The 21,682-nt window shown below is 42.3% G+C and overlaps 1 protein-coding gene across 1 annotated transcript; it reads right to left on the reverse strand.

The window, feature by feature from the left end:
• Positions 1-2,095: 2,095 nt before the first annotated feature.
• LOC106576235 (protein ADM2) lies at positions 2,096-19,393 on the reverse strand. Its single transcript, XM_014153283.3, has 3 exons — positions 19,301-19,393; positions 18,663-18,916; positions 2,096-6,170 (listed from the first exon to the last, which is right to left on the reverse strand). Exons 2-3 carry the CDS (start codon positions 18,758-18,760, stop codon positions 5,732-5,734), a joined length of 537 nt encoding a protein of 178 aa, XP_014008758.2. The 5' UTR covers positions 18,761-18,916; positions 19,301-19,393; the 3' UTR covers positions 2,096-5,731.
• Between the last annotated feature and the right edge of the window lie 2,289 nt (positions 19,394-21,682).

The raw sequence follows: 21,682 nt of genomic DNA on the forward strand, positions 1-21,682 counted from the left end.
ATGGAGAAACCCCAATGAAAGTGGCTGACAGAGTCCTGCAAACCTATACACTTTCACATTACTTTTCAGCCTGATAGTGTGTGCATGTGTGTGTTGCAACGCAACTCCTATGTAATGGAATGTAAATGTTATGACAGGGGAAGAGGGTGAACCCTGACATGTGGGGTTCTAGTCAGGTGTTTGTGGAAAGAAGGGTTCTGGGTTCTGTCAGTTTATCACCTGACCAGCAGCGTTTGACATACTATAGATCTCTCCGATATGTATCTGTATTTCTCTCTATCTGTCTCACTCAATCCCTACCTTCCTCTCCATTTCTGTCTATCTCTCTCCTCTTTTTCTTGTCTCTTTCCCACAATCTCCTATAGGCCCTTTTTCACTACAAGACACACTGACATCAAGCACAGATGCACGTGACTTTTGGCGGCAGTCAGAAAGCCATCTCCATCTGTTCCCATTCAACATAGATTTACGTGTTTTTACTTCTAACAAAATACTTTTTGGGGGTTCTCATACGCTTACAATGATGTTTTAGTTATTGCTTGAACAGTCGCTAAGATTATATTTGGTTGGGATCTTTGCAAAAATAACAGTTGCTAGCTAGAATGCTGACGCTCATTGACATACGCTGTAGCAAACGCTAGCCAAAGAGCCATTTTACTGGTTGAAGTGTTTTTTTTAAGTATAATGCAGTTGATTTGCAATGATGACACAAACATTAAATTAAGCAGGACATTCACACAAGCCTTAAAATCCAATTATGAAATAGTGTGAAATACACTCATAAGCAACATGTAAATTGCTACTTTTTTTGCTGGCATTGAGCACTTGCATGCATCGCCCCCGTGTGGCAATGTTTGCAAACACAGAAAGGGGTCTATACTCTCCATACGTGCATCTTTCCACGTCCTCCTATCTCTTCCCAGCTCCCTCTCTTATTCCCTCCTCTCTTCGATCTTCCAAACCCTCCCCCTCTCTCCATCTCTCTTGTTCCATCTCTCTCGTGTTAGTGGTTGACACCGACCCATAGCTGATTTACACCAAGTATATATGCTGTATTTGTGAGATGAATACCATGGTAGTGAGAGGAAGATGAATTCTATGGACTAAGTACAGTTTTACATCTCTCCCGCTGACCTGTACTGTGGCGTGTAAATGTTAATGTGTTATATAGACTGACAACAAAAACCAGATCAACACACTGACACTGTCAGATGCCATCACAGATTCCACTACGCTGTTAAAATGAAGTGCTTTGTAACACCAGAACTAGTGGCAATTGAGCTGCCACCAACTTGATGGAGACAAAACCTTATCTGTGGTACCAATTCCAAAGAAATGTACCATCTTACTGACCCTCCTGTTTCTAATCTGTATAAATAAAGCACTGTAAAAATGAAGGTGGAATTCCACAAAAAAATGTAAGTCTCTTATCACAATCAATATTTAGGCTATAAACCATTTGCATTTATAAGCCATTCTATCACACCGTGATCTGTTTCATCTGTCTTTGTGATTGTCTCCACCCCCCTCCAGGTGTCTCCCATCTTCACCATTATTCCCTGTGTATTTATACCTGTGTTCTCTGTTTGTCTGTTGAATTTTGCTCAATTTACTGGGACGAATAATGATTAACGAGCTGTTAGGAGTAGTAGAGTGAAGGACATTGGATCAATGATGCATCATGGTCAAGAGAACTTTCACCCATCTATTTTTCCACTATGATGTCACTTTTGCCCAGGTTTACCAGATTCCAGGAAGGGGTGTTTTTTTTATGTTCCTTTAAGGAAATATTGAGTAATATGTATGTTCTTGGTACCTCTAGTTATATTTATTTTAAGATGTAGTAATATCAATGAGTGCTGGCAACTGTCATGTTCTCTAATGTTTGTATAATTCTGCGGAGTAGACTTAATTCTGATTATAACTTCATTATTTTTGGTTTTGACAATGGCATCGATGTTAACAATAACTGTTGTGAAGAGCTGCTCATACTGTACTCACACACACGTGAAGGTAAACATGCAGACACACGCACGCGCACACAAACACACACACGCACACACACACTTTCACAAATTAGAGGCACACACTAGACTTTATCTCACTACAGTGTAGTTCTTTATTTTTACAGAGAATGAAGGACATTGTCTGACATGAACATGTAGCTACATTTAGGATTTATTTTTCTTTCCTAACAAAAGGTCACCTTTTAAAAGCGTGGGAAATACGAGATAAATAGTGTCTTTGGTGACATACATATATAAACATACAAAGATAACTTAAATATATTACTTTTCTTACATAGTACCACTAATAATATATAATATGCACAAGTGCGCATGATATCATCTTCCCTCCACTCCACTGACAACTCTTCAAAGACATTAATACAGATCTTTATCAAATGCAACATATACAATAACTCCCATCTGTCATTAAAAATATAATTGCAATGTTTGAAATTCAAGTTGTGAGGAACTAACAACATTAAAGTGCTTTGCTCAGTTTGCTGTGACCCTATAAGAGGCTTCTGACCTTAAGTATACGGTAATTAAATATTGAACGAGGGAAAACAGACTGGGATTGTGATGTGTTAGATCCCTAGCTTAGACGACTATACTATAAGTACCTACACATACACACTCACATACAGTCACATACACACTCCCATACAGACGTGAACACCCAACACAATCTCTTGCATCTCTTTACAACATAGGTTAAGTTAACAATGGCAGGCGATGGCAGCGTTAGTTTTGATGTAAGACTGATGGAGAGTGTTTCTCTTAGCACACAAGGGGAGGTATTAGTGGTCAAAGGTCGTAAATAATCTGGTGGTACGCAGTTTACCCAGACAAAACACTCAGCTATGCTGCTAGGAATGACTATGGACCCGCCAGTGACACAACACTGACGTGTAATTACTGTCATATGAGATTCACAACACAAAGAAAAAGTATAGCAAAAACAAAATGGCCCCAACAAAAATCCAACAAACACAAGGTTGGTTCCTGATTCTATATGTGGCCGGCCAGACACAAACACACACTTGTGACAGTGGTGGTTAAGAAGTCGAGAGATTCACCAGGGTTCTTAGCATTTGAAAAGCCTTTTAATGGTCTGTCACGAGACATTGATTAGCTCAATTACAGCAGAGACAATGGCATGTGTGTTTCACAAAGCCTTTGAACAGATTAGACTTAAAGAACCAATGAACCACTGATTATGACCTGCGACCTGGCGTCGCCGTAATTACTGAGACAGAAGGAGAGAGAGTGGTAGAGGGAGAGATGGTGAGATAGAGAGAGTGAGACAGAGAATCACTCCACGATTAAATGAGCTAACTCTAAAATAAAATAAAGCCCCAGTTTTAATTAAGATGATTCAGTCCAAAAAGACTAAAATATGTCAAACAAAATGAAAGGGGGATATGGATAGAGACCACACTATGATGTAGATCACAAAAAAACAAAATTACTGTCAAGTATTGTCAGATATTTGGTGAATTTAAACCACTTGCCCAACTAACTTAATTAGTTATAGGATGATTTCATTTAGGCAACGCTGTGGTCAAAACAAAACAGTAAAAACCTGGACCCTAAAAGACTCTAAGCTGATATTGGGTACTCCTGTGACTGTTTAATTATGACACAGTAACCTGATAGTTACATAGTCATAGTCATAAATACATGGACGTATGACTAATGGCTGACCTGGTTTCTAACTGCAGCAATAGCAACATCAGCAAGTTTGGATCAAAGTTGTTAAAAAACTAATAGTCTGAACGTTGAGGATTATTTCAATTATTGTAATCCTCTGACATTGAGAATATGAAACATTTGAATGTGTTTCAAAGTGCCAGACTGCATGATTATTATGGGTATTAAAGATGTCATGGAGATGTTGTGGCTTGTTTTTTCAGACCGACAGGCGCTGCACCTTTTGAAGGTTGGGCTAGTTTTTTGAATGCTTGCTGAGTTGAGGTTGTTTTTGGTTATTTTTAGTGAGGGCATCCGCCCACCATTTCAGAGACAGTTATAACAAGGGAAAAAGGGAATCTAGGGGCATATATTTTTTTTACCATATTTCGTATCCAGATTTAAAATGTGGCACTCTGGCTCCCTAACTTTTGGTATCCGTGGTCTGTCATTACAAAGCCACAATGTAACAAGCAGAGAACTTTTCTGTTGACTCTGTGCTAATTTGGACTCATTTGACACACTACAAGCATACAATGTAAAGTATTGTTGTGTACACACTAAACTACTACCATTTTTAGGATCATAACTTATTATTGATAATGACAAAGTAAGCCTCTAAATATTCCTAGGCAGTACTGCTAGTGGCAGATTTTGGGTTTGGGTTGGCAACTTGTGATGCTTTAGCTAGTAGTTATACGGTCCCTTGGGCAAGGCAAGGCAAGGCACGGTCAAGGTTTATTTTGTTTATAAATACAGCAGACGATGTGCACCACCTCGCCACCATAGCGGTACAACTAAAGAGATTAGGTCTGATTGGTTAAATTGCCGTAAACATAAAGTCGAGACTTAGTGGGAAGAACTTAAGAATCACGTGAAGGGGATAATATCCCCACTCAGACCCTGAGATAAGGGCAGCAGGAGTGTTCACTGTGTTCACGAGCCAACCAATAGATCTCATCCGCTGAAAAAGATCTGCGATGATTCACAATAAAAACATTGAAAACCTCCATCTTGTATAGGAACTGAGTCATTGAAATGTTTACCCTCTTCTTTCTCTTTCTATAAACAGTCTCTACTAGATGAGTCCAGAAGCAGAACTCCATCCAGCCACTGCTGAACTTGACTATTATGGCTGATTGCGGCTGTCAAGGCTGTGGTCTGTTGAAACATATACTTCACAGAACCACAGACCGCTACTGTCGGGAACATCATTGGCTGCAGATGAGAGAGGACAGTAGGTTCTTGTCTGTAAGGTCAGTGTCTGTGTCTGTAAGGTCAGTGTCTGTGTCTATAAGGTCAGTGTCTGCCCACAAATGGTTGCTGGTGGTCTGTAAATCAGAGGATTAACCCAGATATGTCAAACATGGTCCCTCAAATTGTCCTGGCAGATCTAAGGGGGCAGGGTTTAGGGTGGGGTAAAAGGGTTCATCGGGTCGTTCTGACAGGGATCTGATCCTAGCCCTGGTAGAAATCCACATTAGTGGTTTAAGTGTTTGATCAATGGGGCCAGAGCTAACTGCTGCTGTGGAGGTCATCAGGCCTTATACAGACACGTCCAGTTGCGTTGGCTTGTGTTAAGTAGAAAGACCGGTGGACAGGGGCATTTATTCTTACATTAACAGGATTAGGAAGTCAAACTGAGCCCCTTGCAGCTCTTTGACTAGTCAGGAGGCCGGGAGAAACACAAAGACTTTGACGAGACCCAAATGTCCAGAGCATCTCTGGGTGACAGGTATTCGTTCCCAGTGGTGGTTGGTGGTGGGAAGCGTCGGCTATGAGGCTTTCATTCATGTCAGATTCCTTCTTCTTAAACAGCATGATGCGTTTTTGAGGTGTACAGAGGAGTAAGGCAAATGACATTCAAAAAGTACAGAAATTGTCATTTCAGGATCTAAAAAAGGTGTGGACTACATCTAATACTAATACAAAGGCTATCTGTGATACATAAAATAGAGATACATGTCTATAGATAGAAGTTTGCTGGGGTGTTGATGTTTTCAGAGAAAGAGGGAGAAGTATGCTTCAGTCGCTCATCCGTAACTATGCGGACTACGGGGGTTAATGGGGGAGGAGTCTTCCCGTCCGCTCTGGCCAATCAGCTGATAGAGCCGGTGGCTGAGGTTCTGAACCTGGCAGGTTCCCAGGGCGCACCCCACTCTCATCAGCTGGGGGTGGTGGTGACCCCCCCGCGGCCCTGATTGGGCCTGGCGACGACCTCTTGACCCCGTCTGTTGGGGCTCCACACCCTCCTCACGCCTCGCTCGTACCAGAGGTTCAAGATGGGCTGTGTTCATGACAGTGGGTGGTGTGTCTCTGAGGAGGTAGCCAGGCAGCCATTTTGGAGATCTGATGGAGGGCTGGAGATCTGATGATGGGCTGGAGTCTGTTGGGCTGGCGAGTTCGGTGCCAGTTTCTGGAGTGAAGATCTCCTCCTCTCTCAGCACATGAAGCTTCTTAAGCAGCTCCAACCTGGGAATACAGGAAAAAATAAGACAAGAGTTCAGATCTTGGGTCATTAAGATTGATGTCTGTACCTTTCCACTCTGGGTCAATGCTGACCATTGAATCAGAGAAGTAATTTTAGAACTGGCCTAGTTATTATCAGACTGATGTGAAGCACACTTCCAACAGCATTTTATGTCAACACACACTGACAGTAAATGGTACACACATGGAATGGCATGGTGAGGGTTGATGTGTCACCATCCTGTCTTAATGCATTTTACGAGACTAATGGCCTTTCAGCACAGGAACAAAACAGCATGGGGACCTGGCTGCTGTAAATGTATTATGGTATTATCAACATACTGGACGTCAAAACTATTGAGACCCCATGTCCACCTTAGCTAAAGCAAACAGACAGAGTGGCTCTGGAGATTTACTGACTATCCACGCAAGAGAGGGAAGGCTAATGTACAGAGCAAACTGTGGCAAGTGTCCACAGGAAGGAGACATCACCAAGTTTCAGGAACAGCCTGTTTAGCAAACACATCTCAGATTGACTCTGGCTTTAGTGCTGAGGAGGAGGCCCTGCCATCTGTTCTCGTCTTGATGATGACACTGGCTGCTCAACTCAAACTTGGCACTGGGGATGCTTTTCTCTGAACTGTTGTGAGTGTGTTTGCTCAGAGGGCTTGAATTTGTGTCTCTGTGTCTTCGTTTGTTACAGATGCTATAAATAGGTAGAGGCTCACCTTGCGGAAGTCATATTGACGAAGCACTGGCCACAGTGAGTCAGGGAATTCGATTCTCAAAATGGCGCCAGTGGGTGTAGGTATATCAAGCCTCAATTCTTTTAAGTAGTAAGTATGACTTTTGTGTGCTAAATGTCCTCCCATGATAAAGTTAGAACAAGGAAGAGAAAACGTCCCGTTTGTATCCTTTTTCAATTTTGAAGAGCACAGAAACAGCATCAGGTTCTGACCGGCGTCCAACTGCTCTTTAGGAGAAGCAGTAATGATAGTTGGCATACAGCGTAATTATAAAAAGAGCAGCGTTCTCCTTGTGAAACGCTGACTGGATTGTGAAAAATAACAGGGTAGGCCCACTGTAGAACGCCACTGTGCAAGTGGTAACCAACCAATCTCTGCACAGACACAGTGAGAATTGGCCATATTAATGAGCAGGGTTCCAAACCCTTCTCTGCCTCCTCAAGGCGGTCTCTTAGTTCATGTGTTCAGCGCCTTGGCCAGGCTCTTGCCAAACATGTTGTTTATGGTCAAAATTCTGCAGACTACAAACATGACTTTGAGCATTTATGGGTTTGTTCATCTAATTTAACCTAAAACTGAGTTTTCTGGTGTGTTGTTGGCTTGAAGCCCAATGTAACTAGACAATCTAGCTACTTTACAAGCAAACATATAGTGCTATTCCAGCAACAGCACCATGAGTGGTCAGTCAGTGACAGTTTCGAGGCTATATTTGACATGTACACAGAGTTCCAACACAAAGAAAATAGTGAATGAGCTTTGCCACCAGCTGTGTCTGTCTCCCTGCCATCCAGCCTGTTTGCCCGTACAGGGCAGGGCCCTGGTGCCTGGTGATGGTGGGTGTCGCTGGTAACCACTGTGGTAGTGCAGAGGGAGCACTATTTCCAGGAGCACCTAGTCATTCAGCTCCGTTCTGTGGCCAGGCCATGGCCAAGTCACACCCGCCGTCTGTGCCAAAAACCAGGCTGCCAGACAGGCACAAATTGTATTTGACTGTGTGGAAAAAGCAACGTTTATATACTGCATAAATACTGCAATGTGGTTGCTATAGAGATTTGGATAGTCTATATTCATTACAGTTAATTTTTTATTTAGTTGACCTTTCTGTACACAAAAAGGCTGAAATACAATCTTCTGTACAGGCTCATTCTCCTTTTGTGTTTGGAATCCATGGTGGAAAATGTGTTTCTCACACAGGAGGAAGGAGGAAACTTAATCCGTTCAGAAACAAGAGATGGTGAATAAACAAAACAAAGGTAAAACAGCTCCAGAACAGATTCATTTGGGAGTCCCTGGACAAAAACAGGTCTGATGGGGTGTGTAGACTGCCAGTACCTAACAATGCCCACTGAGCACACACTGGTTGAATCAATGTTGTTTGAAATGATGTGGAACCAACATGGAATAGACGTTGAATTGACGTCTGTGATAAGTGGGTGTGCTGTACCCAGCTTCACATCCATAAAAAAATGGTTGTGTTTTATTGTATACCGGATAGGTGCAGTCAAGTGTGTTGTTTTACAGGGTCAGCCATAGTAGTACGGTGCCCCTGGAGCATATTAGGATTAAGTGCCTTGCGCAAGGGCACATCAACAGATTTTCCACCTTGTCGGCTCAAGTATTTGAACCAGCGACCTTTCGGTTAGTGGCCCAACACTCTAACCGCTAGTCTACCTGCTGCCCTAAGACATTGTGTCAGTCCCAATCCACCCCATCGACCAAGTAGTTTGTGTGTGTGCTTGTGTGTGTTTATAATACCCATTTAACCCCCTGTTGGGTGGCAAATGCCCTCATCCACCCCTGGTGGAGCAGTAGTGGACTTTGTGGCTCACTCAGCGCTGGAATCTCCCATAACACAACATGCCACCCCGAGCCCGACCCAACGCAGCAGACGATGGCTGCTTCGCTAGTCAGGCTATTCTGGGCTGGCAGACAGCCATAAAGACCCTGTGATGTTGTTAAAAAACTATTCTCTTGGAGAATTTGTAACTGGAGGGAGGCGGAGCGGGAGAAAAAAGAAAGAGCAAATCTGCTGTTTAAAGGAGGTTAAATGTGTTTGGGTACCTGTGGGGTTCACCTCCCACCTAGGGAGTTCTTGGCATGTCCTTTTGTCCTCCTCTCTTCTCTGTTACACCATCTGACCTGACCGCTTTACCTTCACCTGGTGCTGATGCCCTTAGCTTTTATATAATGTCTTCACAAGCAAGTGTGAACTTGTCTGTTTTGTCCCTTGGGCCAGCCAGCACTCATTTGTATGTGTCTGTGCCAGAGGGATCGGATGGATCTGAGGGGAGTGTTTTGGCCAAATACTTTGGACCGGAAGTGTGACTGTGAGTCAGTGTGCCCAGTGCACATGCTCCTCTCCAGTTTCCAGTTCTTCTGATCCCACAATAAGCCTTTTGGCCACCGTGTTCTAGCCCACAGCCAGGAGAAGGCAGCAGCACCCTGTACTGTAGCCCGGCCCAACGTGAGAACTCTCTCACTGGATCACATCTGATCTGACAGCCCCATCTAATTTGGCTATTGAGAAAGTAATCCTGCAAATGGACAGTAATGGAGGTCTTTGTGATTGGCAGAGGATCAAAGATATCAGAGCTTCACATTCTTAGAAACATTCACTCACTCAACACTCGTTTTCAGCACCATCTGATCTGTGAAAGATTATTTAAAAAAATATATTGGTAACAAATCCACCTACTTGTTCTGTAAAATTCCCATTTTCATCGAAGGCCATTAAGCTAAAAGTCACTTAGCCTGGGGAACGGGTGGAGGGAGGGGGGATTTGAGGGTTCGATAAAAGGGTAAGCTGATCCCAACTCCTTTGTGCTGCAGTATGGTGTTATTCTTTCATATTAATCCCACAGTTTAGACTGAGGTCTGGAATCACAACTGAGACCCACCAGTGGAACCACCACAATAGGGTGATTCCACGTCAGCGGGAGCGAGAAATATTTTTGGTATTTACATTTGAGTCATTTAGTCATATCCAGAGCGACTTACAGGAGCAATTAGGTATCTCAGATTGTTCTGACAATTCTCACATAGAAACTTGATTGGGGGGAAGGATGTTAAACATGTTTTTTTCATTTCTATCACAAGCCATTTTTTGGAAAATCATGATGAAATTAGCCATTTTATACTCTTTTTAGTATACATGCCTCCTATAAGACCCTCTGATCTGTGAATTGTACACAATACAGACCACATCTGTCATTATACTCCTTATAGTGTTCTCTCTGAAATACACATTTTCACATTCATTTATTCAACATAAAAAATATACATTTTAATCTCAAAACTATCCTTTTTAGACACTCTCTTCAAACACGTAACATTTCCAGAGTGGGCTCTCTGGTACTTCTAATGATATGACCCATTTTATACAAATAAATTTACATGATAGGTCATTAACCAATCACATTCAGTAAATCACCAGCAGAGTGAGTTCCATTTGAATCCATTTTCCCATTCACTGTGTTGGTGGTGCTCATAAAATTGATCATACCTTCAGAATTAGCAGAGAACCCACACTGGAAATGTAATGTACTTATATATATTGTTCCAAACAATGTCGAACAAATAAAAAAATAAAAAAGGGTCGTTTTGAGATATTAATATTTGAATGTTGAATAAATGAATGTGATTATTTTTATTTCAGAATCTAGACCTACTCCATATTTTAGAGCACACTATAAGAGTATAATGACACCAAGATGTTGTCTGTATCACGTACAGTTCACGGATCATAAGGTCTTATAGGAGGCATGTACAGTATAGGTCTAAAAAGGGCCTAAAATGGCTACTTTCATCATGATTTTCTCAAACATTGTTTGTGATACAAATGTAAATCGCCGATGTCCCACCAGCCCCAGCCTGATGCCCTACTCTGCCCCAGTATGGCCCCCTCAGAGAGGGGTAAGCCTTGGCCAGTACCAGGCCTTTCATACATGCTTATACCCAGGGGGCTGGAGCCTACCATGGGCTGCCTTAATCAGCATTAAATGTGGCACATTCATACATAATCCTCGCCAGGCCCCATGCAGCTAACAGAGGACAGATTGTGTTCTCAGTAAGGAGACAGAAATAAGCGAAAGGCGATTATTTGTGAATGAACCATTGCTGCCGCTTGTTCTCCATGCGTTGGTGGTTTTATAACCTCTTGTGTTGACGATAAGTACGTGCTGAGGGGTAATTTAGCACTTTCCTCATCATGCACTGCATTGGGTGAAAGTGTACACAGTTGCTAAAGCACGGCTTGAAAGAACGACTGCCACATATCCAATATTCTCTCTTGTTCCCCTCAGCAGACTTAAGTGTGTAGTGGTTTGGGAATTGGGAGACGGAATTCAAACCACACAGTGGTTGCAGTTCCACGTTCCAATTGTACTGAGGCGGCCACTCACAGCTGCAGTGCTGACTCTTGATTGAGGCCTGATCTCCGTTGGTACTGAAGGTATCCATCCACGCTACAAATGACTGTACTTAGCTAGAATAACACCTACATTTTTCTCAACCACCAATAGAACATGAAACAAAAGCTTAGTCCTTCTCTCCTCAGACCTCAGAGCTCCATCTGTGTTCTTTCTTTAACACAGACAGACAGACAGACAGACAGACAGACAGACAGACAGACAGACAGACAGACAGACAGACAGACAGACAGACAGACAGACAGACAGACAGACAGACAGACAGACAGACAGACAGACAGACAGACAGACAGACAGACAGACAGACAGACAGACAGACAGACAGACAGACAGACAGACAGACAGACTGTACAAGGGTTGTCACGATTCCAGTATTGCGATAGTCAGAAGTATCGTGGCAAGGAAACAAAACACGACGCACATTTAATTTATTGTCAACAAGAGTCACATTAGTTAATTTTGCAAGCTATAGCAGCCACAATTTTACGTAAAGTAGGTTTTTATTGTGCCATCGAGTTTTGTCTAATTCGTGTTTTATTTTTGGCCGTGGAAAATCTGGTATCGTAGTATCTCGATACTGGTATCGTGACAACCCCAATGCATACACACACATACACATACAAGCCTTTCGCCATGGTCAAGCTTTCAGTGCAGAGTGGAAGCATTTTCTTTATGGATGTGGACGGTGGAATTTAGGTCTTAGCCACTAATCCACTGTGGAATTCTGAGCTGCCTGGTGGGAGACTGGTTCCCTCTCTTCTTTAGACCTGGTCGTAATGACCCCCACAGAGCAGGGCGAGAGAGAGAAGGAGAAAGAGAGAGAGAGTGGGTGAGAGGGAGGGTCATGGCAGTGTTTATATGGTAGATACATTACATTTCCATACATCGCCAGTCCAGACCTCTGTTTACAGTGTGGCTCACATCAGAGCAGCCAGACGTCCTCAGAGCAGAGGTCTAACCTCAGAGCCATACATACTGCCTCTCACAGAGCAATCTACAGGGCCAGCTGGGGTTATATCAGACTGTGAGGCACGCAAAGTGTATTTAAGTACATAAAAGAGATAACTGGAGTAAAGTTGAAGTATTTATGAGCCATATTAGTCAAGGTAATGTTCATGTTATGTCTTTGATATTGTATAAGCATGTATATAAATCTAAATAAAGTTACTGTATATAGAGTTATAAAATCTACCACCATCTGACGGATGCAACAGTAGGTCCTCTGGGAGGTGGATGATGACGCAATGTGCCTGTTTCTGGGGTAAATATTGTGTTTGGACAATGGATGGGTGTTGACGTCTGAATTGCATGCAGGGGTCCTGGCCATGACACTTGCCCCATATGGGGTGACAGAGGGAGTTAATGATTTAGGAGGAGGATGGACAGACGGGAAAAACATTGCTTTTTTTCGGTCCAGTCAGGATCCTGAGCAAATTCCCGACCACAATACACACAGACTCAAATACACACAGCCAGACCAGTAGTCTACACATGCACAGTCCCTCTTTCTAAAGAGAATATACTTTACACTCCCACACACGCTCGATAAACAAACTGTGTTCATCCTGTCTGGGATGTCTGACATGTCATATCATGTCATTGACCTCTGTCCCAGACTGTGTGGAAGTAGTGGGTCATCATGACAACAAGCACATTACAGCAAACCAGCTACAGTAACATGCCGCTGTCTGGGGTGCCCTGCATCCCACTGCTGGAATATACAATGTAAAACTGCTTCATCTCTAAAACCATATTTAACTTGTGGTTTGGCTCTATTTTCTCTCAAGCTGTTACTATATGTAAAATGAAGGGTATAGTTTGTATTGTGAATGGCCTAGAGCAAGGGTGTCAAAACACAAAGCCCCGCGGGCCGTCCATGATCAGAACATAGAGAACTTTATCGGTACAGAGAAACAATGACCAAACGCACCCATCACACCTCAGTCTGAAAAGGGGAGTGAGAGGAGGAGCGATGAGGGCTATGTTATTGTTATCGGCCTGTGATGGGATCATCATGTGTGATGGGAAGAACAGAGCATTTGGTATAGAAGGAAGAAAAAGTGGGACATATACTGAGTAAATAAATAGATAAAAGGAGGGAAGAAGGCAGAGAGAGAAACCAGAATTAGAGAGGGAGAGAGAAGAGTGAAACCAGAATTGGAGAGAGAGTGAGGAAAAAGAGAGAGGACATTATGAATCGCCCTTCCATCACCAAGGGAACATCCCGAGGGGATTTCTAGGAATGATAACCCCTCACACAGCCACAGCTTGGACAAGACAAACATACTCCCTCTTATTGAACTGTTTGTTTTTGAAAAGCTGCTGTGTTCACTCAAATACACTGATAGAGAGCACTGCTGCAACCGCAATCACATCCACCATTACCCACGAATTCTGCCCCTGCTGTTTTAAATGGGAAGTTAGTTCTGAGAGATTAAAATCATAACAACCACTGGGAAGCAGAAATAGCCCATCCCTGCTGGGAGCTCTGTCTGAAATAAACAGAGTCATGCTCCCCCTTGCTTCGATTTGATTTCAGCAGCAGGTGTTTGCCTATGCGCAGACACACAGGCACACACGCGCACACACACACCTGTAGATAGAGGTTGTTGAGCTAAGTCCGAACCTCTAGCGTAGGGGCCCTCCTGTCACAATAGGGTCACCTTATATGGAGACTGTTGTCTGGCACATCCTTCTCAGCCCTGCCAATCTAGGCCATGCAGGGTAAAAACAACCCTCTTTTTCCACATCCTCATAAGCCAATAACCTAATTTATAGGCCATAAAGACTTGCCAGTCCATTCATGGATGCATGTCAGCAAAACGTTTTGGCCTGAATGCCAAGCGTTACGTCTGGAGGAAACCTGGCACCATCCCTACGGTGAAGCATGGTGGTAGCAGCATCATGCTGTGGGGATATTTTTCAGCAGCAGGGACTAGGAGACTAGTCAGGATTGAGGAAAAAATTAACAGAGCAAAGTACAGATAGATCCTTAATGAAAACCTGCTCCAGAGCGCTCAGGATCTCAGACCGGGGCGAAGGTTCACCTTCCAACAGGACAACAACCCTAAGGAGACAGCCAAGACAACGCAGGAGTGGCTTCAGGACAAGTCTCTGAATGTTATTGAGTGGCCTAGCCAGAGCCCAGACTTGAACCTATTCTAACATCTCTGGAGAGGCGTGAAAATACAGTTGAAGTCAAAAGTTTACATACACCTTAGGCAAATACATTTAAACTCAGTTTTTCCACAATTCCTGACATTAAATCCAAGTAAAAATTCCCTGACTTATGTCAGTTAGGATCACCACTTTATTTGAAGAATGTGAAATGTCAGAATAATAGTAGAGAGAATTATTTCTTTCAGCTCTTATTTCTTTCATCACATTCCCAGTGGGTCAGAAATGTATGTACACTCAATTAGTATTTGGTAGCATTGCCTTTAAATTGTTTAACTTGGGTCAAACGTTTTTTGGGTAGCCTTCCACAAGCTTCCCACAATAAGTTGGGTGAATTTTGGCCCATTCCTCCTGACAGAGCTGGTGTAACTGAGTCAGGTTTGTAGGCCTCCTTGCTCACACATGCTTTTTCAGTTCTGCCCACAAAATTTCTATAGGATTTAGGTCAGGGCTTTGTGATGGCCACTCCAATACCTTGACTTTGTTGTCCTTATGCCATTTTGCCACAACTTTGGAAGTATGCTTGAGGTCATTGTCCATTAGGAAGACCTATTTTCGACCAAGCTTTAACTTCCTGACTGATGTCTTGAAATGTTGCTTCAATATATCCACATAATTTTCCTCCCTCATGATGCCATCTATTTTGTGAAGTGCACCAGTCCCTCCTGCAGCAAAGCACCCCCACGACATGATGCTGCCACCCCCGTGCTTCACGGTTGGGATGGTGTTCTTCACCTTGCAAGCATCCCCCTTTTTCCTCCAAACATAACAATGGTCATGATGGCCAAACAGTTCTATTTTTGTTTCATCAGACTAGAGGACATTTCTCCAAAAAGTACGATCTTTGTCCCCATGTGCAGTTGCATACCGTAGTCTGTTTTTTATGGCGGTTTTGGAGTAGTGGCTTCTTCCTTGCTGAGTGGCCTTTCAGGTTATGTCGATATAGGACTTGTTTTACTGTGGATATAGATACTTTTGTACCTGTTTCCTCCAGCATCTTCACAAGGTCCATTGCTGTTGTTCTGGGATTGATTTGCACTTTTTGCACCAAAGTACGTTCATCTCTAGGAGACAGAACGCATGTCCTTCCTTAGCGGTATGATGGCTGCGTGGTCCCATGGTGTTTATACTTGCGTACTATTGTTTGTACAGATGAATGTGGTACCTTCAGGCGTTTGGAAATTGCTCCCAAGGATCAACCAGACTTGTGGAGGTCTCCAATTGTTTTTTCTGAGGTCTTAGCTGATTTCTTTTGATTTTCCATGATGTCAAGCAAAGAGGCACTGAGTTTGAAGGTAGGCCTTGAAATAGGTACACCTCCAATTGACTCAAATGATGTCAATTAGCCTATCAGAAACTTCTAAAGCCATGACATAATTTTCTGGAATTTTCCAAGCTGTTTAAAGGCACAGTCATCTTAGTGTATGTAAACTTCTGACCCACTGGAATTGTGATACAGTGAATTATAAGTGAAATAATCTGTCTGTAAACAATTGTTGGAAAAATTACTTGTGTCATGCACAAAGTAGATGTCCTAACCGACTTGCCAAAACTCTAGTTTGTTAACAAGACATTTGTGGAGTGGTTGAAAAACGAGTTTTAATGACTCCAACCTAAGTGTATGTAAACTTCCGACTTCAACTGTAGCTGTGCAGCAACGCTTCTCATCCAACCTGACAGAGCTTGAGAGCACCTGCATAGAAGAATGGGAGAAAATCCCCAAATACAGGCATGCCAAGCTTGTAGCGTCATACCCAAGAAGACTCGAGGCTGTAATCGCTGCCAAAGGTACTTCAACAAAGTACTGAGTAAAGGGTAGGAATACTTATGTAAATGTGATATTTCCGTTTTTTATAAATTTGCAAAAATGTCTAAAAACCTGTTTTTGCTTTGTCATTATGGGGTATTGTGTGTAGATTGATGAGGGGAAAAAACGAATGAATACATTTTAGAATAAGGCTGTAACCTAACAAAATTTGGAAAAAGTCAAGGGGTCTGAATACTTTCCGAAGGCATTGTATAAAGCAAGATAATAGTGGTGTTACTGACCTAGTAATAATATGAATAAGTCTCAACAAATGATCATCTCCAGATCCCTTGGTTGATCATGTCTGAGTTACCAGGCCAACAACACAACTCATGGACATTTTTTGGGACCTGTCAGTGTGTCCTACAGCGCGAACCCACATTAGAGAAACAACTAGATACAACCAAGTGCCTTACTTCATTTGCCCCCAAAAAATGACTAACAGCTTTGAACATCCCAGATTTCCATGTAAAGGCATGGCTCTTGGTGAAGGTAATCATCTGTTTTAATTGGTTTCTCTCATTGACAAGGTCCAGGTTCCTGTCAGTCTCCCACCAGAAGAGGGCATGCAGACACTGACTCTAACCTCTGCTCTAGTTCTCACTGCACTAAAACACACCAGAGACTGGAGTCTTTACTAGCGCACTTCTCCTTCACTTTGAACAGGCACGTCTGCCCTCCCAATGAAATAGGAAATGGGAAATTGTGTGTGTGTGTGTGTGTGTGTGTGTGTGTGTGTGTGTGTGTGTGTGTGTGTGTGTGTGTGTGTGTGTGTGTGTGTGTGTGTGTGTGTGTGCGTACGTGCGTGTGTATGGGTATGACCAATTCCCTGTAATCTTGGGATTTTACTACTGTGTCACACATAGAAGAATAGCAGAGTGAGAAAAAAGCACTCATTACAGTATTACAGTACAGTAGCCAATGCCTGACATTTTTGGGGAATTCAGCAAATGCCAACATGAGGAGGACTGTTTTTTCCACCTCTGCTATCATTTGTCCCACATGAGGGCATGTCCCACATGAGGTCATATATGTGTTAGGAATATGACCTCATGTGGGACATATGATATAGCAGAGGTGGAAAAAACAGTTAACTTAAGGACCATACATTTGTCTGAACAAATTACTAAAACCAAACTGAATTTGTAAGACAAACACACAACCATATATCTGTTGCATTCCAAAATATAGTCACACGTGAATAAGGTAAAGTAGATGGTTTGGCGCAATTAACATGAACACTGACGCAAACAGCTAGCACTTTCGTTCAGGGACCTATAACGAACTGTACGGAAGTTTTTCATGAATACTGACAGATTGGATCTAACATTTATCTACATGGGTAATATATCAATCAAATACCTAACAGTCTTTAATAACGCGCCTAACCTGAGCATTTGTGTTTATTGCGCAGTGTGAAAAAATATGACGCAATGACGGTCGTATTGTCCTCTGTCCCATGAGTTAAATGTGGAGTTTTTGGACTAAATTCAGTTGCATCATATAAGAACACAAATTCTGATGAGTACGCTTTATTATGCAGATGGGATAAATGTGTAATTTCATCATGGTGCCCATTTATCAACATATTGATCATGGATAAGATAGCGTTCACTATCATGAACTTTAAGTCAACACAAGCGTTTAAATCCCATAACAAACCTAGCCCAATTGAGAGAGCAGTGCAAACGAGAGACTGCGAAAGGCGCGCATGGATGAACTCTCAATCCATTCTAAAAACAGGGATTCCTCTCAAACTTTTCCACATGGTCATATTATAACTACGGAGACACCAGGTTATCCGAGCGGGTACGCACGTTCACTGTATCACGTCTGTCTCGCTCTGACCTTGAGGGCCAGCACTACTCTCTATCCGTTATCTCCCCGACACAACACCCTGGCTGAACAAAAACTTCAGCGTACATTATGCCATAAACCTCGACATGATTTAATAAGTGGTTCAACCGGTTTGTGGTTTGACAGTGTGATTTAATTTAAAAAAAACAGTAGGCAAAAAAAAGGCGCGCGTCAATTCACCAAACACCGGCAAAGTCGTTGGACATTTGAGAATAACCAATATCATAATAATGCATCTCATCCATCACTGTATTTTCCGAATCCTGGAATAAAATAAGACTACATGTAGCTTATATTTGAATTTCACCTCCAGATTTCCTATTGAAATAGCATGCGCTTTTATATATCCAATGTGCCCTCCAGAATAACATTTCTGTTCAATAATCATCACTTCCAGAAAGGATCACTTTTAGAAAGTGAAAGATAAGGAACTGGAACGCACGTTCAATATAGGAAGGTAATGTAATGTCTTTCTTCTTACCTGTTTCTCTCCAGACGGTCTGCGGCCGGGAGAGCCAGGAGCTGCTGGAGGGAGAATAGGCTGATGCAATACACAGTAACCGGCAGAAGCGAACGCATCTCGGGACGAGTTCTCACACACACCCCTTGGGAAGGAGGGTGTTCCCAAACCACCTGGACGATGTTCAACTCCCGGGGAAGAAAAATTCCCAAAAGTTTTGGTATTTAGGCTAGTACTGATATCCAGGCAACAATGCGTGAGACAGTCAAATAATCCTGTGATAAACAGAAAATAACAAAAGAAAAGTAAATAAATGGTCTAATTTGATCAGGATATTGATCAGGTTACGTTATCGAAATATGCAAGAAATACAGTTATTTTGCAACAAATATTCAAGAGTGCCTGTGGGACACCTGAAAGTGAATTATTCACTCACTATTCAGTAGCCTAATCACGCATACAAAGTGTACGAACCACTCTATGTGTTGCCAATTGAAAGCTATGCAAAAAGAAACCTCAAGCACTAAAGAAAAGGTATAAAAAATATATCCAGCTACACCCATTTTTTCATATTTTACCCCAAAATTATATTGCATTTCAAATTATAACTATAATAACTCATAAAATAGTACATTTTATGAATGTTAGTCATATCTTACGTATATGAGGATTTTCAGAAATATTCTCGTAGGTCTAAGTATTTTCCCACGGATCTAACAAGTGTTGGTCAAGATGAAGTTCTCAAATTCAACTTCTGAAGTTGAGCGCGAGATGACATTGTGCGTATAAATATTGAGTGGGCGGGACTCATTCTGCACCGGTGCACCTGATAGGCTCCGTGAATTGGTCGGATAATTTATTCTTCATTTACTATATGACGTGAATGTGTGCACGTTGAGGTGTGCCATTTACAACTATGCTCTTGCAGGTTTTGGTGGCAAATACCAACTGATATGCCAAAATGATGATGGTGCTTGACTAGTCAAAGACCTTCCAAGAACTTCCAAGAAAACTAGTTCAATGTTTGTTCTGTTAGTTATGGATATTCATATTTAAGATAGATTTTAAGACAGATCCATGCTAATCCTGAACCAACCATTGATCCAAATGTTGTTTTATTAACAATTTCCCATACTATATGCCATATAAACAAATGGTGGCATATTCTCAAAATGCTTTCCTTAGACTTCTAACATGTGTTTTGCACCCCTCCCTTTCCCTTCTCTCTAATCTTTTCCTGAGGGGAAAGTATAGATACTTTTAGCCACACACCCGTGGCTACGCGTTCTAAGTACTGCCCAATGTGCTACTGATACATTAGATATTTGACAGATTGCTTCATGATTATGCCACAAACATTTATTTATCCTACATTTTCCAGAAATATAAGGAAATATGATCTCACAAAGAGTACCATGTGACCTATGATAATGAGTGGTTACAGTGGCTATCATATAGCTTGACGCCACCAGGGCTACAAAGATCACGTGCAGCTAATTTGTTTAGGACATTTTCCTCCTGTATACAATGAGTATATTGTCATTTGTGTTTAGTAACCTTACTACGGCGTTGTAGATGTGTCAGTCACATGTTTAGACTCGTATATACTAAAACGGACTCACATGAGTCATATTTCAATCAGTGACCGTTGGGAAAGTGGGTGAGTCTGTATTGTCTCCCAAGCTTAGCAAGCATGAACACCTGTGCTCTATCCTGATTATGACATGTTTTATTAATTAGGCTGCATAGTCATAATGTACATACCTGATCCACACGAAACACAGAGGAGAGTTACAGTTGAAGTCGGAAGCTTACATACACCTTAGCCAAATACATTAAACTCAGTGTTTCACAATTCCTGACATTTAATCCTAATAAAAATTCCCTGTCTTAGGTCAGTTAGGATCACCACTTTATTTGAAGAATGTGAAATGTCAGAATAATAGTAGAGAGAATTATTTCTTTCAGCTCTTATTTCTTTCATCACATTCCCAGTGGGTCAGAAATGTATGTACACTCAATTAGTATTTGGTAGCATTGCCTTTAAATTGTTTATCTTGGGTCAAACGCTTCAGGTAGCCTTCCACAAGCTTCCCACAATAAGTTGGGTGAATTTTGGCCCATTCCTCCTGACAGAGCTGGTGTAACTGAGTCAGGTTTGTAGGCCTCCTTGCTCGCACACGCTTTTTCAGTTATGCCCACAAATGTTCTATTGGATTGAGGTCAGGGCTTTGTGATGGCCACTCCAATACCTTGACTTTGTTGTCCTTAAGCCATTTTGCCACAACTTTGGAAGTATGCTTGGGGTTATTGTCCATTTGGAAGACCCATTTTCGACCAAGCTTTAACTTCCTGACTGATGTCTGGAGATGTTGCTTCAATATATCCACATCATTTTCCTTCCTCGTGATGCCATCTATTTTGTGAAGTGCACCAGTCCCTCCTGCAGCAAAGCACCCCCACGACATGATGCTGCCACCCCCGTGCTTCACGGTTGGGATGGTGTTCTTCGGCTTGCAAGCCTCCCGCTTTTTCCTCCAAACATAACGATGGTCATGATGGCCAAACTGTTCTATTTTTGTTTCATCAGACCAGAGGACATTTCTCCAAAAAGTACGATCTTTGTCCTCATGTGCAGTTGCAAACCGCAGTCTGGCTTTTTTATGGAGGTTTTTGAGCAGTGGCTTCTTCCTTGCTGAGCGGCCTTCAGGTTATGTCGATATAGGACTTGTTTTACTGTGGATATAGATACCTTTGTACCTGTTTCCTCCAGCATCTTCACAAGGTCCTTTGCAGTTGTTCTGGGATTAATTTGCACTTTTCGCAGCAAAGTATGTTCATCTCTAGGAGACAGAACCCATCTCCTTCCTGAGTCTGCATGGTCCCATGGTGTTTATACTTGCGTACTATTGTTTGTACAGATGAACGTGGTACCTTCAGGCATTTGGAAATTGCTCCCAAGGATCAACCAGACTTGTGGAGGTCTCCAATTGTTTTTTCTGAGGTCTTTGCTGATTTCTTTTGATTTCCCATGATGTCAA

The sequence above is a fragment of the Salmo salar genome, chromosome 17 (genome assembly GCF_965601325.2).
Source record: "Salmo salar chromosome 17, fSalSal1, whole genome shotgun sequence".
Classification (NCBI taxonomy): Eukaryota; Metazoa; Chordata; class Actinopteri; order Salmoniformes; family Salmonidae; genus Salmo; species Salmo salar.